This window comes from Carcharodon carcharias, chromosome 16, assembly GCF_017639515.1.
Source record: "Carcharodon carcharias isolate sCarCar2 chromosome 16, sCarCar2.pri, whole genome shotgun sequence".
Lineage (NCBI taxonomy): Eukaryota > Metazoa > Chordata > Chondrichthyes > Lamniformes > Lamnidae > Carcharodon > Carcharodon carcharias.
The window spans coordinates 25,069,039-25,087,927 of NC_054482.1; the positions used below are offsets into that span (position 1 = coordinate 25,069,039).

The following is an 18,889-nucleotide window of genomic DNA, read 5'->3' on the forward strand; positions in this document are numbered from 1 at the left end:
AGGGGGGTGGTACAGGTGGAGCTGGATAGAGGGCCAGTGATGGGTGGAGGCAAAGGAGACATTGCCAAAGATGTCATAAACAAAGAGTGTTGACAATGGTGATATTAGCTAAAGGATGTGCTAATGGTGACATTAAGGGTAGAAAGCAGGATGAGCAAGTGACAGATGACCCTAGTGGGGGTTGGGTGGGGGGAAGGGATCGAAATAGGCTTCACCCCACCCCCTTAAACAGCTTATATTTCACCACATTTCTATTTCTCTTTAGTTCTGATGAAGAATCATATGGACTTGAAACGTTAACTGTCTTTCTCCCCACAGATGCTGTCCGACCTGCTGAGTTTTTCCAACAATTTTTGTTTTTGTTTCAGATTTCCAGCATCCGCAGTATTTTGCTTTGATCTAAGTGATAGACAGAGCTAAGCGATTCCACAACCAACGGATCAGATTTAACCTCTGCAGTCCTGTCACATCCAATTGTGAATGGTGACGGACAATTAAACAACTCACTGGAGGAGGAGGCTCCACAAATATCCCCATTCTCAATGATGGAGGAGCCCAGCACATCAGTGCAAAAGATAAGGCTGAATCATTTGCTACAGTCTTCAGCCAGAAGTGCCTAGTGGATGATCCATCTCGGCCTCTTCCGGCAGTCCCTAGCATCACAGATGCAAGTCTTCAGCCAATTCGACTCACTTCACGTGATATCAAGAAACGGCTGAAGGCACCGGATAGTTGCAAAGGCTATGGGCCCTGACAATATTCGGGCAATAGTATTGAAGACTTGTGCTCCAGAACTTGCCACGTCTCTAGCCAAGCTGCTCCAGTGCAGCTACAACACTGGAATCTACCCAGCTATGTGGAAAACTGTCCAGGTATGTCCTGTACACAAAATGCAGGACAAATCCAATCTGGCCAAGTACCACCCCATCAATCTACTCTCACTCTTCAGTAAATTAATGGAAGGGGTCATCAATAGTGCTACCAAGTGGCACTTGCTTAGCAATAACCTTTTCACTGATGCCCAGTTTGGGTTCCGCCAGGGCCACTCAGCTCCTCGCCTCATTACAGTCTTGTTCAAACATGGACGAAAGAGCTGAACTCCTGAGGTGAGGTGAGTGTGACTGCACTGAACATCAAGGCTGCATTTGACCGAATGTGGCATCAAAGAGCCCTAGCAATGCTATATTCAATGGGAAACAGCGGGAAAACTCTCAGCTGGTAGGAGCCATACCTAGCACAAAGGAAGATGGTTGTGGTTGTTGGAGGTCAGTCATCTCAGCTCCACGACATCACTGCAGGAGTTCCTAAGACCCAACCTAGACCCAACCAACTTCAGCTGCTTCATCCATGACCTTCCTTCCATCATGAGGTCAGAAGTGGGGATGTTTGCTGATGATTGCACAATGTTCAGCATCATTCATGACTCCACATACTGAAGAAGTCCTTGTCCAAATGCAGCAAGACCTAGACAGTATCCAGGCTTGGGCTGACAAGCAGCAAGTAACATTCGCGCCACACAAGTTTCAGGCAATGACCGTCTCCAACAAGAGAGAATCCAGCCATCGCCTCGTGACATTAAATGGCATTACCATCACTGAATCCTCCACTATCAACATGCTGGGGGTTACCATTGACCAGAAACTGAACTGGACTAGCCATATAATGGCTACAAGAGCAGGTCAGAGGCTAGGAACCCTGCGATGAATAACTCACCTCCTGACTCCCCAAAACCTGGCCACCATCTACAAGGCACAAGTTAGGAGTGTGATGGAATATTCCCCACTTGCCTGGATGAGTGCAGCTTCCACAACACTGAATGAGCTTGACACCATCCAGGACAAAACAGCCCACTTGATTGGCACCACATCCACAAAAATTCACTCCCTCCACCACTGACGCACAGCAGCAGCAGTGTGTACTATCTACAAGATGCACTGCAGGAATTCACTAAGGCTCCTTCGACAGCACCTTCCAAACCCATGACCGCTACCATCTAGAAGGACAAGGGCAGCAGATAGATGGGAACACCACCACCTGGAAGTTCCTTCCAAGTCACTCACCATCCTGACTTGGAAATATACCGCTGGTCCTTCACTGTCATTGGATCAAAATCCTGGAACTCCCTTCCTAACAGCACTGTGGGTGTACCTACATCACATGAACTGCAGCGGTTCAAGAATGCAGCTCACCACCATCTTCTCAAGGGCAACTAGGGATGGGCAATAAATGCTCTTCCAGCCAGCAAAGCCCACGTTCTGAATGAATTAAAAAAAATTGATTTTGTTACTTTCTCCCTTGCCCCATTTCTACCTGTTAACTTACTATTCTCTATACTAGTGCTATCTGTCCCTCCCAGTATTTTGTGGTCCTGTTCTCAGTCAGATGGTCTTCACCTGTGTTTTGTGCCATTGTTCATAATAATTGTAAAGATATACTGAACATACTGTAAATCTGTTGAATGATGAGACTGCCCTCAGATATCTAAAAGTAACAGTCATCAAATTATAGATGGGTAACAGATAGAAGCTGCATCTTTAAAGACTTGCCTCTATTTTCTTTCCCTATATCTTATCCATCTTTGTCCTACAGACTCTCATTAAGAATTGAGCCTGGTACCAGCACACCCCAGTCCACTGCCTCAAGGGAGGATCTTGCAGGTAAGTGAGCACCAGATAATTTGGCCTTTTAAGCTTATTGCATCTGGTGTAATAAAGACATGAAATTCACTTTCCAAGACTGTTTACAGCATTGTGTCTGCATTAGACCAAACCTTATCCTTCATTGTGTAGCTGTAAAACATGTGCAAATACAATATAATAATTATTTATGAAAACTCACCATGAGGTGCTGCATTCTGTTTGGATCTGCAATTATCTTTTGATTTTCTGGGGCCGTCCAAGGTAATATTAACATTTTGTCACTCCCAGTGTTCTGTGTCATCATCTAACCTTGGGAAGCAAACCTAAGTTACTAGCCTCTACAAAACAGTAAGCTATCTCATGGTGAAGACCTTTAACTTCATTTTCTCACTTGGATTATTAGTTGTAGGAATTTATTTACAGTTAACTATTTGAGAAGCAAATCTGTTGCAGGATGGGTTAGTTCTTCAATGCCTCTTACTGGAAAGACAAGTTTGTTTTAGAAGTAGGAGTTTATGGTTTTGTGAATTAGCAAATTTGGCAGCTATTGCCACACATGGTAACTGAAGTAATCAGCTTAAAACAGGCAGTTATTCAACCCATATTAAAAATGGCTTGGCAATGGAGGCTGATTTTCTCATTTATTTTGTCATTAAATCTGTTGTACTTACGCCAGAATGATGGTGCCATGTATTCTGACTAGTCTTCATGCCATTTCTGGTGTATTTGAGCCTTAAATCATACTGTTGATTTCTCATACTGGAAAATATTCAGTTCTGGGGAAACGAAGTTAACTGTTACTATGCTGAATAATCACATGTTTGGTGACAGCCCTACTGCCAGAGTAATTCTATAGTTGTGTGGCTAGGTAATTTCCTAAAGAGCTTTTTCATGTGTCATGGTATTTAGTTTGCATGTTGTGAAATAGCACTTTGCACATCAAAATTAGTAATGGTTTCAGAGGTCACAAGTTGACAGATGGAGTTGAACAGTTGTCCTTGACACATGTAGGTGAGGGTGTTTGTTTGCCGAAAGGTTTTTACTTCCATTGATTACTGTTCATTCCATAAAAAGACAACATCTCCACTAGTTTCAGCTAATTACAGTTTGCTCCCTTTGTACCATGAAAATGTGCTTTAATATTAAACTCAAGACCTCGGTAGATAGAAACAAAGGGTAGAATTGTCTCAGAATTGCCCTAAGTGCGGTAGCGGGCTTGAGAAAAGACGTTTCTCCTACCGGCCGCATTTGCGGGTTTTTGCGAATTATCATCCACTTCCCACCTCATTAATTATGCAGCCCCAGGAAACACGCTGTCTCGCTGGCAGGCGGCCTCTGAATCGCCCATCGTGCCTTTACCTCACCGTTTCCTCACTCCGGGTGCCATATCCAAATTGCAGCCGTGCACAATTCTCAATACTTGCAGCCCAGGACTACTCCAGTGAAAACATGGCCCTGAAAGCCAAGAAGAGTTCAGTGACCCATCACTGGAATGCCTTTTGGAGGCCCGCCATGATGTCCTCCATCCCTGCTCTGGCCACAAGAGGTCCAGCAATCTCACCACTCCGGCTTAGGCAACAGTGGCACTGGTGACCAGTGCCAACGCTGCAAAGAAGCAGTTGGCCATCCAGAGCAGAAAGAGGATAAATGATCTAATCCATACCGCCAGAGTAAGGCAACTACCTCATCACTCTAAACTCACACACTGACAAGCCCATCACACATTCACTGGCATCTCTCTCACTGCCAGCTCAAGCGACATCACCACTCATTTTCACACACACCCTCACATCTCCATCTGGCACCGTCTCCTCTGGAGACTGCCTCTTTAGCCCTCATCATCTTGAGGCCACTTGCACAGATCAATATGTGCCCCCACACACACCCTGGGATACCCCCTTGCCCACTACAGCCCTCGCCCTACCCTTTGCCTTTTTTTTAATTCATTCATGGGATGTGGGCATCGCTGGCTAGGGCCAGCATTTATTCCTCATTCATAATTGCCCATGTTCAAAGGGCATTTAAGAGTCACCACATTGCTGGTGGATCTGGAGTCACATGTAGGCCAGACCAGGTAAGGACAGCAGATTTCCTTCTCTAAAGGACATTAGTGAACCAGATGGCTTTTTACAACAATCAGCAACGGTTTCATAGTCATCATCAGACTTTGAATTCCAGATTTTTATTGAATTCAAATTTCACCATCTGCCGTGGCGGGATTTGAACCCCGATCCCCAGAACATTAAGCTAGGTCTCTGGAACACTTGTCCAGTGACAATACCTCTATGCCACTGCCTCCCCAATGTGGCCTGAGGCCACTTCTCCCCCCTTTCCCCAAGCAAGTCCTAGCCCTGCAGCCATTGAAAAACCACCCACGCCTTACAGTTGGTCTGGTAGGTAGAGACCTGCCCTTGAACACCCCCCCGGATGTGATGTGGTGCTGCTTGCGGAGCCCTGATGACTGTGAGTGCTGCCTGAAGCAAGATAGGCAAACAAACCTCCAAGTCCCGAGCGAAGTGCAGCTCGCCAGGCCCACATCTTGATTCCAGTGAACAGGGCTTAAAATGAGATGCTCAAGTGTTGAAATTAGGTTCCCAACGTATGGTGGTGGGAAACGCAGCCTGCCATTGATGGGTGGAGCAGACGATCGCAAATTGGTTTCACGACAGTGTAAACCCAATTTTTGGCCTTGCCATATCGTCTGCTCATGCCACCAAATAAATGCAATGTCAACAGGAGCAGAAAATTCCGCCCGAACTGTTTCCAGTGGCTGTGGGGTCTAGAACAAGGAGCGACAGATGCAAGATTAAATATAAGTGATTTAGGATAAAGGGTAAAAGAAACTTACTTATACAGAGAGTTGTGAGTATGGAATTCATAACACAGCAGCATTTCTTCCAAAATTACTACTTGAGGCAGTAACAATGTAAATATTGGATAGAAGAATAAAGGAAAAACAGGTTGAATGGATTATGAAAGAGGGCAAATGTGAATCAAACTGTTTGTTTGCATAAATGCTGATGTGGACAAGTTGGGAGAAGTGGCTTTTTTCTGTATGCTTCAGTTCCCAATGAATCTTTACCACTTGTTTGAGCTTCCCTGTCTGTGCAATATTAGTTCAGATGCAATTTTTTGATGTACCTGGAATCAAATATTTCCAAATAGTTGTTAGGAAATAGAGATAGTTTAAGTAAGTTATATTTATATTTGTGGGTATTAGAAATGAGTTTTAGCTTCACAGTTTAAGTTTGATTTGTATTTCTGTATCTGTATGTTAAGAAAAGATCAAATTGAATTTTAGTCTCACTTTAAAAGATGCCTGCATTTCTAATGAAAGTTTTACGACTGTTGCAGTTAAGTTAAACAAACAAGAGTAGAGAAACTGGGCTCTTGCATAGCAACAGGGGCTAGAGAGGCAGGTCCCTCCCACAGACACACACACAAGAAACAAACACCAGTTTTGATTTGGAAGCTGTTTGAGTTCAGTTGGGTTTGAAAGTAACTGCCAGGAGAGACAGGGGCAAAGGGGACAGATAGCCAGTCCAAAAGCTAAAAGAAAAGACCCCAAAATCCAGGTGAGTGGAACAGGAGAAAGTCCAAAGAAGACCTTCTAGTCAAAGGGAAGGAAAGGAACCTGGAAAAGTTCCTGAGAGAGAATGGCTCCAAGCTTCAGATTTAAAGAAACAAAAGCTGCAGAAAGCAGATTTAAAGCGAGAATAGCTTACAAGAGGCCAGAAGGTACAAAGAGACAACTGACGATCAGTAACTCTTTGCTATTAGCATGTGAAGCAGTGGCGCACTGTTGACAGCTGAGTCGGTGAGAGAGTGCATGGAGGAAAGCTTGAATGCATGTGGTGATCCAGGAGAGAGGAACATCGGAAGGAGAGTTTGAAACCCTGGAAGTGGACCCTTGCGGAAGGTGTATGAGAGAAAGCGTCAGTTTTGGGAGAAGATTCTAAAGCGAATTCTGGGAGAATGGAGATTGGAAACCCTCATGTGAAAGATGGAGTTCAGTGAGACCAGTCAGCTCATGGTGTAACAAGCTTCTGGGGGGAGTTGAGGGGAGATCCATAGCATCTGTTCGAGGTGGCATCTGTCACTTGGTAGTGACAGAGTGTGGTGTGTCTGACCACAGGTCGCCTATAGGTACATGGACTATATACTTACTGTGGACATTAGAATATAGGATAGCTTTTGTAACTTGATATCCTTACAGACCTGTATATATCTGTAAAGGTATAGTTATAGGTGAAGGAGTATTGTAATAAAGTTCATTTTTCTTGCTTAATAAATGTTTTATACTTTTGTTAAAAGTTCATTAGCTGACTCTAGTAATTCTATTCAGTAGCCCCTCTCCACGTATCTAAACAAACAAATAAATCTATCAAGCTGGGATCAAGCTTGTCCAGTGGTCACGTCAGCTGGGATCATAACACAATACAAATATTGAAGACCGGAGATGGAGTACAATATTGAATTTCATAACTTGCAGTCACTCCAACCTAATGTAAAAATAGCACAATCCATGAAGAAGTTGGCCATGTCAATTAGGCAAATGTGTAACTTTTTCTTTGTGTAGCTCGTGGGAGGCTCTTGACTGCAATTAATAAGAGATCAATCATTTGCTTTCCTTTCTAATCCTATAAAAGACTATTATCATCAAATTGTAACTTGGCCCAGATGTCCATGATGATGTATAGATCAATCATATAATTTAAACTTTTGCCAGTTAACCATTCAAGCAATTTACATGTATTTCGGTTTTCCAAATCTGGTCTTTGACTCCAGAAGATTAGGTAGGGGATCACCAGTCATCAAAGCTTCTGTTCATCTGTCGTAATATTTCTTTAATATTTCAATTTGTTGCTTTAAAGTAATATTATTTCTTATGATTACACTCTTGAGTCAGAAGGTTATGAGTTCACACTCCACCTTAGGGATTCAGTACAAGTTCTAGGCTAACATTTAAGTGCAGTACTAAAGGAGTTCTACATTGAGCTGATCAGTGAGAGAGTAAATCAAGATTCTGTCAACCTATTCTGATGGCCTAGGTTTTGTAAATGCTTATGAATTTGAAAGCTTCCAGAACAATGCCTAAAGAAGAACAAGGATTTACTCCAGTGTCTTGATCAATAGTCCTCTTTGAAACATTATCACAAACGCAGATTAACTCATTATTTATCTCAACATAATTTGATAAACGTCCAGAAGTGAGAAATGGCTGCTGGGTTCACCTAAACAAGACAATGCATATTAAAGTGTGAAGCACTTTGGAATGCGTTTGAAACTTGTTAAGATGCTTTACAAATGCAGACTGTTAATTTAAAATATGTTTTTGTTATGTTTCTTCTGTCGGGCCACCTTGCTTGCGAACATGATTGCACACCTATCTACAGGTAAGTGAGTTGGTAAACAATATACTGCAGATGCAGAGACCAATGTAAGATGAAGCATGTGCTGTTTGTTAAGAGCACTAACACGTGTGCTTCTCTAACCAGACCCAATGCTAAACTACTGATTAACATTGTAGCCCGCGCTACACAGCAATTGGGTAATGCAGTCATATGACCAATCTGCTCACATTCTTGCACCTTAGATCACCACATCCCTCCCCCTTTACTCTAAAGTACAATTTACAACATATCAATTATTTACATAAATGAACTATGTACAAATTCAGCCTCCCTGGAGGCTTTTTCAAACATGTCGAACATCGTAGTTCTACGACTTTGGATGGTTTACCCGAGGCCTCCCTCCCAGGAGTCATCTGTCCATTAGGCTCTCCAGTAGGAACCGGTAAGTTTGTTTCTTCGACCCTCCCAGGCACTTCCAAACCAAATGGAGTTCCTTCCACATGTGATGTGGACTCCAACGGGAATGCTCGGTGCATCCTTTCTTGTAGATCTGTTTCCCATTTCCTGAGGCGATCTACATGTCTCCTAATTATCCGACCTTCGACCGATATGTGATGGGAAAGGGGCCCTATCACTGCACTAACCTCACCTGATGGCCATTCGGGCCCATCTCCAAAGCTCTATGCAAAAACAATGTCTCCAACAGTGAAGTTTCTTTCATGACTGTGGAAATCATGTCCATTTTTCTGGGTCTCCTGACTTCTCGCTACTGTCCCCCTATTTCAGCTGTAAGAGACTCAAATGTGTCCTGACACATCTCTCCATCAATAACTCTGCGGGGGCCATACCAGTGGTCGTGTGTGGCGGAGACCTATAGCTGAGTAGGAAACATGATAATCTAGTTGCAATAGTCTCCATCCAGTTTTTTCGGTCTGGACTGCTCTCTCGGCCAAACTATTGGATGCAGGGTGGTATGGTGAGGTCTTAACATGTGTCATGCCATTGAGACTTGTAAATCTTTGGAATTCCCCGCTTGTGAATGCCGTTTCATTATCAGTCACTGTTATCTCTAGTAACCCGCGTTTCGCAAAACTGAGACACAGTCTGTCTATGTGGCGGTAGGTGTGGATGATCTCACCTCATATATACATACATCCACTTTGAGTGAGCATCTATAATCAAGAGGAACGTTGTGCCCAAAAAAGGCCCCACATCGTCAATGTGGAGGCGGACCCATGGCTTTCCTGGCCATTCCCAGGGATGCAATGGAGCAGAAGGGGGCAATGTCTGTACCTGTTGGCACTGTATACAGCTCTTGATTAAGTTTTCGATTTCTGTATCCATCCCTGGTCACCATAATAGCTGCACCAACATTTTCATTCTAGAAATGCCAGGGTGAGCACTATGCAATTCTGTCAATAATTACTTTCTTCCTCTTGAAGGCACAATGACTCGCTCCTCACAGCAAGATGCCATCCTGGCAGGTGAGCTTTTATCTCCTACTAAAATAGGGCTTCGTTTCGTCAGACTTTGGCTCGTTAGACCATCTGTGTAAGACTTGTTCCCTTACGTGAGACAAAACTGGATCGTGGTCTGGCCACTCTCTTATTTGTTTGGCATGTATGGTGATGAATCCAGAAATTTTAATAACAAGACAATTTCTTGAGGAACTGAGACATTCACATTGCTGTCTTTTAGAGGTAGGTGGCTTAGTGAGTCAGCATTTGCAATCTGGCTTCCCAGCCAGTGGATAAAATTCAGTGGATATATTCGTTAGCATCTAGAATCAGTGCCCACCTTTGTATGCATGTAAAAGCAATTGGGGATATTGCCTTATCTTCCCTGAACAAGCCTATTAGTGGTTTGTGGTCGGATACAATGGTGAAGTGGCGACTATGGATGTATTGGTGGAATTTCTTAACGCCAAATACAGTGGATAAGCCTTCTTTCTCTATTTGAGTATCTTCGTTCTGCAACACTGAGTGTTCTTGAGATGTAACCAATGGGCCATTCGGAGCCATCTGCTTTCCAGTGGGAGAGTACTACCCCTACTCCGTAACGGGATGCATCGCAGGTCAAAATTAATTCTTTCTTTGGGTTGAGTACCAACCAGGCCGATGAATGTAGCAACTGCTTTACTGTCGTAAAAGCCTGTTGTTGTGGAGCTTGTCAAGTCCACCTGTGGTTTTTCTTGAGTGAACCATATAATGGAGCCAGTACTGTTAACAAATTTGGGAGAAAACGGCCATAATAGTTAATCATTCCCAAGAAGGACTTGAGTTCTATCGTGTTTTTCAGTGCTGGCGCCTCACGAATAGCTCTCACCTTGTCTTCTACTGGGTGAAGGCCCTACAAGTCAACTCTATGACCCAGGTAAACCACTTCTTTTGCTTGGAAGGTACATTTTTCTCTTTTCAAACGTACTCTGGCTTGTGAGAAACACTGCAATACCTCTTCCAGGTTAGCCAGGTGTTCTTCATTAGTTAGTCCTGTTACTGGGACATCATCGAGATAAACCACAGCATGGGGCAAACCTTAAAGTAAGTTTTCCATTGGAAAATGGCACGAGCTGATGAGTCTATGAAGGGTAACCTGGTATATTGGTATAAACCTCTATGTGTGTTGATAGTCACAAAATCCCGAGAGGCCTTTTCTAGCTCGACTTGCTGGTAAGTTTCGTATATGTGCTTCCCCCTGCCAGCTTGGAGTACAATTCATCAATTTTTGGTATAGGATGCCTGTCAAGTCTGGCCGCTTTGCTAACAGTCAACTTGTAGCCCCCGCATATTCGCACACTCTGGTCAGGCTTTAGTACTGGAATTATGGGTGCCACCATTTGGAAAATTGTACAGGTTGGAAGACTCCCAACATTTCCAGCCTGTCTAATTCGACATCAACTTTTTCTCGTAATGCATAAGGGACTGGCCTCACCTTCAAGAATCTGGGGGTTACCCCAGGATTCACGTGGATTTTAGCTTGCAGCCCCTGAATCTTCCCAAGCTCTTCCCTGAAAACAGAGGCATATTTCTGATAATAATTCTTACAGATCTTTCATTCTTGAGTTGAAAAATCTCAGTCCACTCCAACTTTATTTGCTTAAGCCAGTTCCGACCAAGTAGACTTAGACTCTCCCCTGCTACCACTAATGGGTAAATTAACAGACTGGTTTCTATACTGTACTGAAACCTTGCATATACCTCTTACTCATAAGTATTCACCAATATACGTCTTTAATTTAACATCCGAATTTTCCTGATTTAGTGAGTAGTCTCCTCCATTCAAGTATCTGAATGTATGTTCCCCTAAAACTTTCTTGGATACCTCCATTTGGATGCGTTTCCTGTTGACTTCCACTGCCATGTAGATTGGCTCTGTTTAATCCGTTTTTAAGTTGTGTGGTGAGTAAATATCTGACTTTGTTTCTCCTGGTTCCTCTATTACGTGGATTTCACAATTTCTACCATTTTGCTTAAAGTTTTGTCTTAATCTATCTTCGCAATATCGCATAATGTGCCCATTATATTGGCAGTAGAAATACTCGATTCTTTTAAATTGTCATTCGCTTGCAGGCCGTCTGGTCCCATTTCTGCCGTTACTTTTGTGGGTTTTTTCTGTTAAATCATTGCTTTTGGCTGGTCTGTTAATGGTGGCTGTTTCCCAACTTTCCACGGAACCCAGCGCTTCTGCGCCACTTCTAACCTGTGCTCCCCTTCTGACGCGAAGGATGGAGCCATTTTGTGCCCCCTTCATTGCTTTTGAATCCTTGACTGCGTTTTCCATTGTGAGCACCAACTCTAGTGCCTTGCTGAAGTCTAAATTTGTTTCTGACAACAACCTTTTTTGAATGTTGCCTTCATTAATCCCACATACTAATCGGCCTCTTAACATGCCGTTAATTGACACCCTGAACTCTGTGCCCTGTCAGTTGTTTTAAGGCTGCCACATAGCAACCGACTGTCTCTCCAGGGGCACGACAGCTCAAATTAAATTTAAAATACTGCATTGGTACCAAGGGTTACAGCTGAAAATTACTTTTCATAAAATTTACCAACTCATCAAAGCTCTTTGAATCTGGGGCGTTAGGTGCTGTTAGACAACGGATTAGGTCATAAAAACAAAAAAACTGCGGATGCTGGAAATCCAAAACAAAAACAGAATTACCTGGAAAAACTCAGCAGGTCTGGCAGCATCGGCGGAGAAGAAAAGAGTTGATGTTTCGAGTCCTCATGACCCTTCGACATAGGCCGTATGTTTTTTTGCCACACGCCGATAAGAGGATCACTTGCCTCTTCTCCTCCCCTGATATAAGAACATAAGAAAAAGGAGCAGGAGTAGGCCTTTCAGCTCCTCAAGCCTGCCCCGCCTTTCAATAAGATCATGGCTGATCTGCCCCAGGCCTCAACTCCTCTTTCGTGCCAGCTCCTTATAGCTCTGAACTCCCCAATATTTCAAAAATCTATCTACTCCCTCTTTAAGTACTTTCAGCGATCTAGGCTCCACAACTCTTTGGGGTAGAGAATTCTAGACATTCACTACCCTCTGAGAGAAGAAATTCCTTTACATCTCAGTTTTAAATGAGTATCCCCTTATTCTGTAATCTTGCTTGAGATTCCTCCACTGGTGGAAACATCTTCTCAACATCTACCCGGTCAAGCACCCTCAGAATCTTGTACTTTTCAATAAGATCACCCCTCACTCTTCTAAACTCTCATGAATAAAGGCCTAACCTGTTCAGCCACTCTTCATCCCAGGAAGCAGCCTAGTGAATCTCTTTTGAACTGCCTTTCTTAAATATGGGGACCAAAACTGTGCGCAGTACTCCAGGTGCGGCCTCACCAACACCCTGTACAGTTGTAACAAGACTTCCCTATTTTTAAACTCCAACTCCTTAGCAGTACAGACCAAAATTCCATTTGCTGCCTTAATTACTTCCTGCACCTGCGTGCTAACTTTGTGTTTGAAGCACAAGGACACCCAGATCCCTCTGTGCTGCACTTTTTTGGAGTCTCTCACCATTTAAATAATAATCTGCCTTTTGATTCTTCCTACTGAAATGCATGGCCTCTCACTTTCCTACATTAAGCTCCATCTGCCAAATTTTTGCTCACTCACTCCACCTCTCTGTATCCCCTTGCAGATTCCTTATGTCTTCATCACAACACCTATTCATCCTACCTATTTTTGTATCATCAGCAAATTTGGATTCATTACACTCTGCCCCCTCCTCCAAGTCATTAATATAGATAGTAAATAATTAAGGCCCTAGGACTGATCCTTGTGGCACTTCACTAATTATACCTTTCCAACCTGTGAAAGACCCATTAATCCCAACTCTCTGTCTTCTGTGTGTTAATCAATCCTCAGTCCATGCTAATACATTACCCCCAATACCGTGAGCTCCTATTTTGTGCAATAACTTTTTATGTGGCACCTTATCGAATGTCTTCTGGAAATCCAAATGCACTACATCTACCAGTTTCCCTTTGTCAACTCTGCTTGTTATATCCTCAAAGAACTCTCGCAAATTTGTCAAATATGATTTCCCTTTCACAAAACCATGTTGACTCTGTATGATTGTGTGAAACTTTTCTAAATGTCCTGTTATTTCTTCCTTGATAATGGACTCTAGCATTTTCCTAATGACAGATGTTTGGGTGACTGACCTATAGTTTTCTGCTTTTTGTCTCCCTCCCTTCTTGAATAGGGGCATCACATTAGTGGTTTTCCAATCTTCTGGGAACCTCCTGGAATCCTGTGATTTCTGGAATATTTCAACCAATGCCTCCACTATCTCTGCAGCCACTAACTTTAAAACCCTTAGATGCAGGCCATCAGGTCCTGGCGACTTGTCTGCCTTTAGTTCCATTAGTTTGTCAAATACTTTGTCCCTTGTGATAGAAACTGTTACAATGTCCTCCCATTAGCTCTTTGCTTATCTGATATCTTTGGGATGTTTATAGTATCCTCCACCGTGAAGACTGATGCAAAATAGTGGTTTAAATTATCTGCCATTTCCCTGTTCCCCATTATCAATTCTCCAGTCGCATCCTCCAAGGGTCCTACGCTCACTTTAGCCACTCGCTTTCTTTTCATATACCTGTAAAAGCTCTTGCTGTTTGTTTTTATATTACTTGCCAATTTACTTTCATAATCAATTTTCTCCCTCTTTATTAGCTTTTTAATCATCCGCTGCTGGTTCCTAAAAAATTCCCAATCCTCTGGCCTACCACTAATTTTTGCCACTCTGTATGCCTTAGTGTTTGATTGGACATTCTTCTTGACCACCTTTGTTAACCACAGGTGGTTCATCCTTTTCACCGAGTCCTTCTTTTTGACCGGGATAAATTTTTGCTGAGCATTATAAAATATCTGTTTAAATGTGTGCCACTGCTCATCCACTGTCCTTCCCCTTCGTCTATTTTCCCAGCCTGCTTTAGATAACTCTTCCTTCATACCTCTGTAATTGCCCCTATTTAAGTTGAGGACACTGGTTTGAGACCCAAGTTGCTCGCCCTCAAACTGAATTTGGAATTCTACCATTTTGTGATTGCTACCTCATAGAAGATCCTTGACTAGGATATCTCTTATTAATCCCACCTCATTACACATTACTAGATCTAAAATAGCCTGTTTCTGGGTAGGTTCTGCAACGTATTGCTCTATGAAACAATCCCTGATGCACTCTACAAATTTGTCTTCCATGCTACCCCTGCCAATCTGATTTGTCCAGTCAATATGCAGACTAAAATCACCAATGACAATTGTAGCACCTTTCTTACACACCTCCATTATTTCCCTATGTCCTACAGTGAGGCATTTCCCACCCATGACTTCTTCCCCTTGCTATTCCTTAATTCCACCCAAACTGATTCCATATCACGATCTATTGCACCTATATCACTATTCACCACTGTACTGATACCTTTCTTTATTAACAAAGCTGCCCCACCTCCTTTTCCATTTTGCCTATTTTTCCAGAATGTCAAATACCCTTGAATACTGCGTTCCCAGTCTTGGTCACCCTGCAACCACACCTCTGTAATAGCTATCAAGTCATATTCATTTATTTCTATTTGTGCTGTCAACTCATCTATTTTGTTACAAATGCTGCGTGCATTCAGATAAAGAGCCTTAACCTTTAACTTTTTACCATTATTACTCATTCTGGTTCTAATTTCTGCTGCACTCCTCTGCTTATATTTTCTGCACCTTCCTATCACACTTTGATTATCATTCGCCTCTTGACTACCCTGCACCTCTGCTCTCTCGTTTCTTTTTGCTTTCTTAAACTTCCCTTCAATTGAATCCTCCCCTGACAAATTAATATGCCGTTGGCCAAAAAGACAAATATAATGTGATTGGTCATCGGTGATCAAACAGTTTGATACAGCCAAACTGTGGCAAACTGGAGAGAGATAACTCTGCGACTATGATGAAGGTTGTATTTAAAATCACCTTGCAAGGTATGGCTGATTTACTTCTGTTTAATTTCTGCGGCTTTCTTTGGTGTCATCGACTGGTCGTAGTTTGCCTTGTCGCCAGTTGTTGTGTTCCTTCTGGTGGGGTCGCTTTGCTCACAAACACAGTTGCACCCATATCTACTGCTGAGTGAGTTGGTAAACAATATACTGCAGACGCAGAGACCAATGTAAGCTGTTTATTAACACAAATAAGAGTGCTTCTCCAACCAGACACTATGCTAAACTACTGATTACCATTGTAGCCTGCGCTATACAGCAGTTGGGTAATACAATCATGTGGTCAATCTGCTCACATTCTCTTAAAGGTGCATTGCACCTCAGATTACCACAGTTTTCTACAGGAAACATCTCGTGAATACCTGACAGTGTTTCTGGAAGTTAGGACACATGGGTCACGGGGACTGTAGCAGTATTTCGAGAGTCCTGGAGTCCATGGCAATACTTAAGAAGGAATTCCCACACACAAAAAAAATTAAAAACAGATCGGATGGATTTTGCAGTCAGCGACTAAAGAATGGCACTCGCCATTTATCACACTGACAATTTGCCAGTTTTATTGCATACAAGTGACACCTTGCTATATTTATAGATCATTTCCCACATTAGCCCTCTGCAGGGGATCTGTGACGTATGTGAGCAGAGGAAGTAACCGGGTTACTCTTCACACAAACCAACTGAGGAATCCTCACTGAGTTACGCAGTCTAAATCAAGAAGTGTAAATTAGAATTATTCCAGTGTAAAATCATGTATGGAAGATGGAAATGGGAGCAAAATAAAGATGGGATTAAGAGAGATGGATTAAAAAAAGTTTTGAAAAATCACTGTTCAACAGTAATTAAAATCTGAAAGAATATATTCCACGTTTGTAAAATTATACTGACCAACCCAGAGAGGTTATAACTGATCACACTGTTTAAAATTCACCTACATCTCAAAGCACCAGACCAAATGTTTCTGGTGTTTAGTGGGCAGCAAGTGGGTATGTACAATACACCAAATGAATTTTAATACCAAGTCTATTAGCAAAGTACCAGTATGGCAAAACCTGTGGATGAGCAGGATTACCTGAACAGCAACTTATGGATTTCCATATTTAACTCCACATGTGTGAATGCTGGAAGTTGCTGTCTAATTTATTCCATAATAAAGATGAGCACTATTAGCCTCACCATTATTCTCAAAGCAAAATCCAGGCCAATTTCATCGTGTTCAGTCAGTAAACCATAATGTAGGTCAGATCTCACCAAATCAATGCTACGAAGGACTGGCAATTTCAAAATATGTCTTCATACTGCTAACATGTAAATGAAAAGGCAGCTAAAGAGTAAAATTCACACTCTCATGTGCAAAATGCCAGTTGCATTTCATTAATCACTGCACTTCAGTGCTTCTTAAAAACACGGTGAAAGATTTTAAACATTTTTCATCTACTGATGACTAAAATGTTTTGCAAAAAGTTGATGTAATGTAATCCTGACATCATAACTCCAGATTTGGCTTTTGGAAATGCAACAGTTTTTTTATGAACTTCAAAGACGTGTTACAGTAGCAGGATTAACCTGAGGCATCAAGATTTAATGTCTCCATACCCTGAAAAAAATAGATTATTAGTGAAGTGAATTGGTGCACTTGGCTTTATACTTGGGCAACTCAACTTAAATTGAAAATAGATCAATGAATCAATGCCCTCTTCCTTCCCTTCTCTCCCTTCTGTCTGGACCCTCCCTTTCTCTCCAATCTCTTCCCTCCTTCCACTTTCCTCCCTCCTTCCTTCCCCACCCTTCTGTTTCCCGTCGTCCCCTTCTCTCCCTCCTTCACCCTCTTTCATTCCTTCCCACTTTCCGCCACCCTCTCCCTCTTGCTCCACCTTCCCCCTCACTCACTCTTTCCCCTCTCTTCCTCTCCTTCCCTTCCGTCCCCCTCCTTTCTTTCCATCCCCCTCCTTTCCTTCCGTCCCCCTCCTTTCCTTCTGTCTCCTTCCATCCCCTCCTTCCCCCCTCATCTTTCTGCCCTCTCTCCCTCCTTCCCTCTTCCCTCCCTCCTTCTCCCCTTCCTTTCTCCCTCTCTCCTTCCCCCTTTCCACCTTCCACCTCCCTCCCACTTTCACCCTCCCATTCCCTCCCTCCTTCCCCTTCCTTCCTTCACTCCCCCATCACCCATTCCACATCTTTTTGTGTCTTCTACCACTTCTCTGTCATTTTCTTTGTTTCCCTTTCTTTATTTCCCAGCCTCATCCTCTATGGGACCAACACTTATTTTAGCTACTCTTTTTTATGTATTTGTAGAAGCTTTTACTGTCTCTTTTTATATTTATCGCTACTTTTGTCTCATACTCTTAATTTCTCCCTTTTTTTAGTCACCCTTTGCTCATACTCTCTTAGCAGAACCTCTTTCAATCCCCTCTCTAAGTCATTAATACCCACGTGGACCAAGAAAACTGGATCCCGCCCCTTCCACTCTGATTTCCTCTCCAGCCCCGAAGGAGATATCAATCCTAGCATGGGGCAGGCAACACAGCCTTCGAACTCATGCTCTTGACTGCAGAGAAGAGCACCTATCCCTTAACTTTGTTGTTCCTTACTACAACTGTATTTCATTTTACTTCCATTCATTTGAATGGCCCCCCACACCATAATATTCCTGAATCCTGAGCTCATTGAAATGAAGAAAGAAACAGATATAAGAAGTGAAGGGACTGGCGAAGAGGAGACATTACCTTCTCAGTGGAGCTAATATCATAGTCACATTTCAGTTCAGGGCAGAAGTACCCACATCAGGACTAATTTGGAACTTCATGTGTTAACGAACCTTGCTTCAAGCAGGACCTCCATCTGTGTTTGGCAGAGTTTCCAACTTCGTTTTCCTTTCCTATCATAATTCTGACAGATGTTCAATGTTTTGAGTTCATTTACACCACATTTGATTTGGACCAACTAACTTGAATCCTAATGACAACAGAATGCTCAAGGTATAGCAAAATTCAAGAAACCAATTGTGGTAGGAAAAGGCTGAGAATCACCTGAAGAGGAGATTTCATGTTTACAGGTCCATTTGATCAGCTTTATTCACAAGCAGTCTTTACCAGAACACTCACGTTTGAATCCCCTCCTCCACTGTACTGAAACAACTTTTCTCAAAGTCATAGATGACACTCTATATGACCATAGCAAAGGTAAACTTTCCCTCCTCGTCCTTTTCAATGTGTCTACAGACTTTGGCATGGTTGACCACACTATCCTCCTCCAACAACTCTCTACTTGAGTACTGCTGAAAAAAAACACATTTCATGTCCAAGCTTTCCGTCTTGCGCTCATCAGGACAATTAGCAAGGATAGTCACCCAGAAGTTAAAGGATGTTTTAGTTCTTTTAATTTTTTCTGGGTAACTATTGATGTGACGTAGTCGGAATCATCC

General features: G+C 42.6%; 1 protein-coding gene across 8 annotated transcripts in view; it reads left to right on the forward strand.

Annotated features, from left to right (window-relative positions):
- Positions 1–18,889, forward strand: part of ralgps2 (Ral GEF with PH domain and SH3 binding motif 2) — a 574,026-nt gene that overhangs the window by 441,393 nt on the left and 113,744 nt on the right. For all 8 annotated transcript variants that reach the window (XR_005945530.1, XR_005945531.1, XM_041208585.1 and 5 more), the window contains one exon: positions 2,590–2,657. Coding sequence is in view for 6 of the 8 variants with exons in the window: in XM_041208585.1 (XP_041064519.1) it covers positions 2,590–2,657 (68 nt within the window). In the remaining 2 variants the exon portion in view is untranslated. The remainder of the gene's footprint in view (positions 1–2,589; positions 2,658–18,889) is intronic.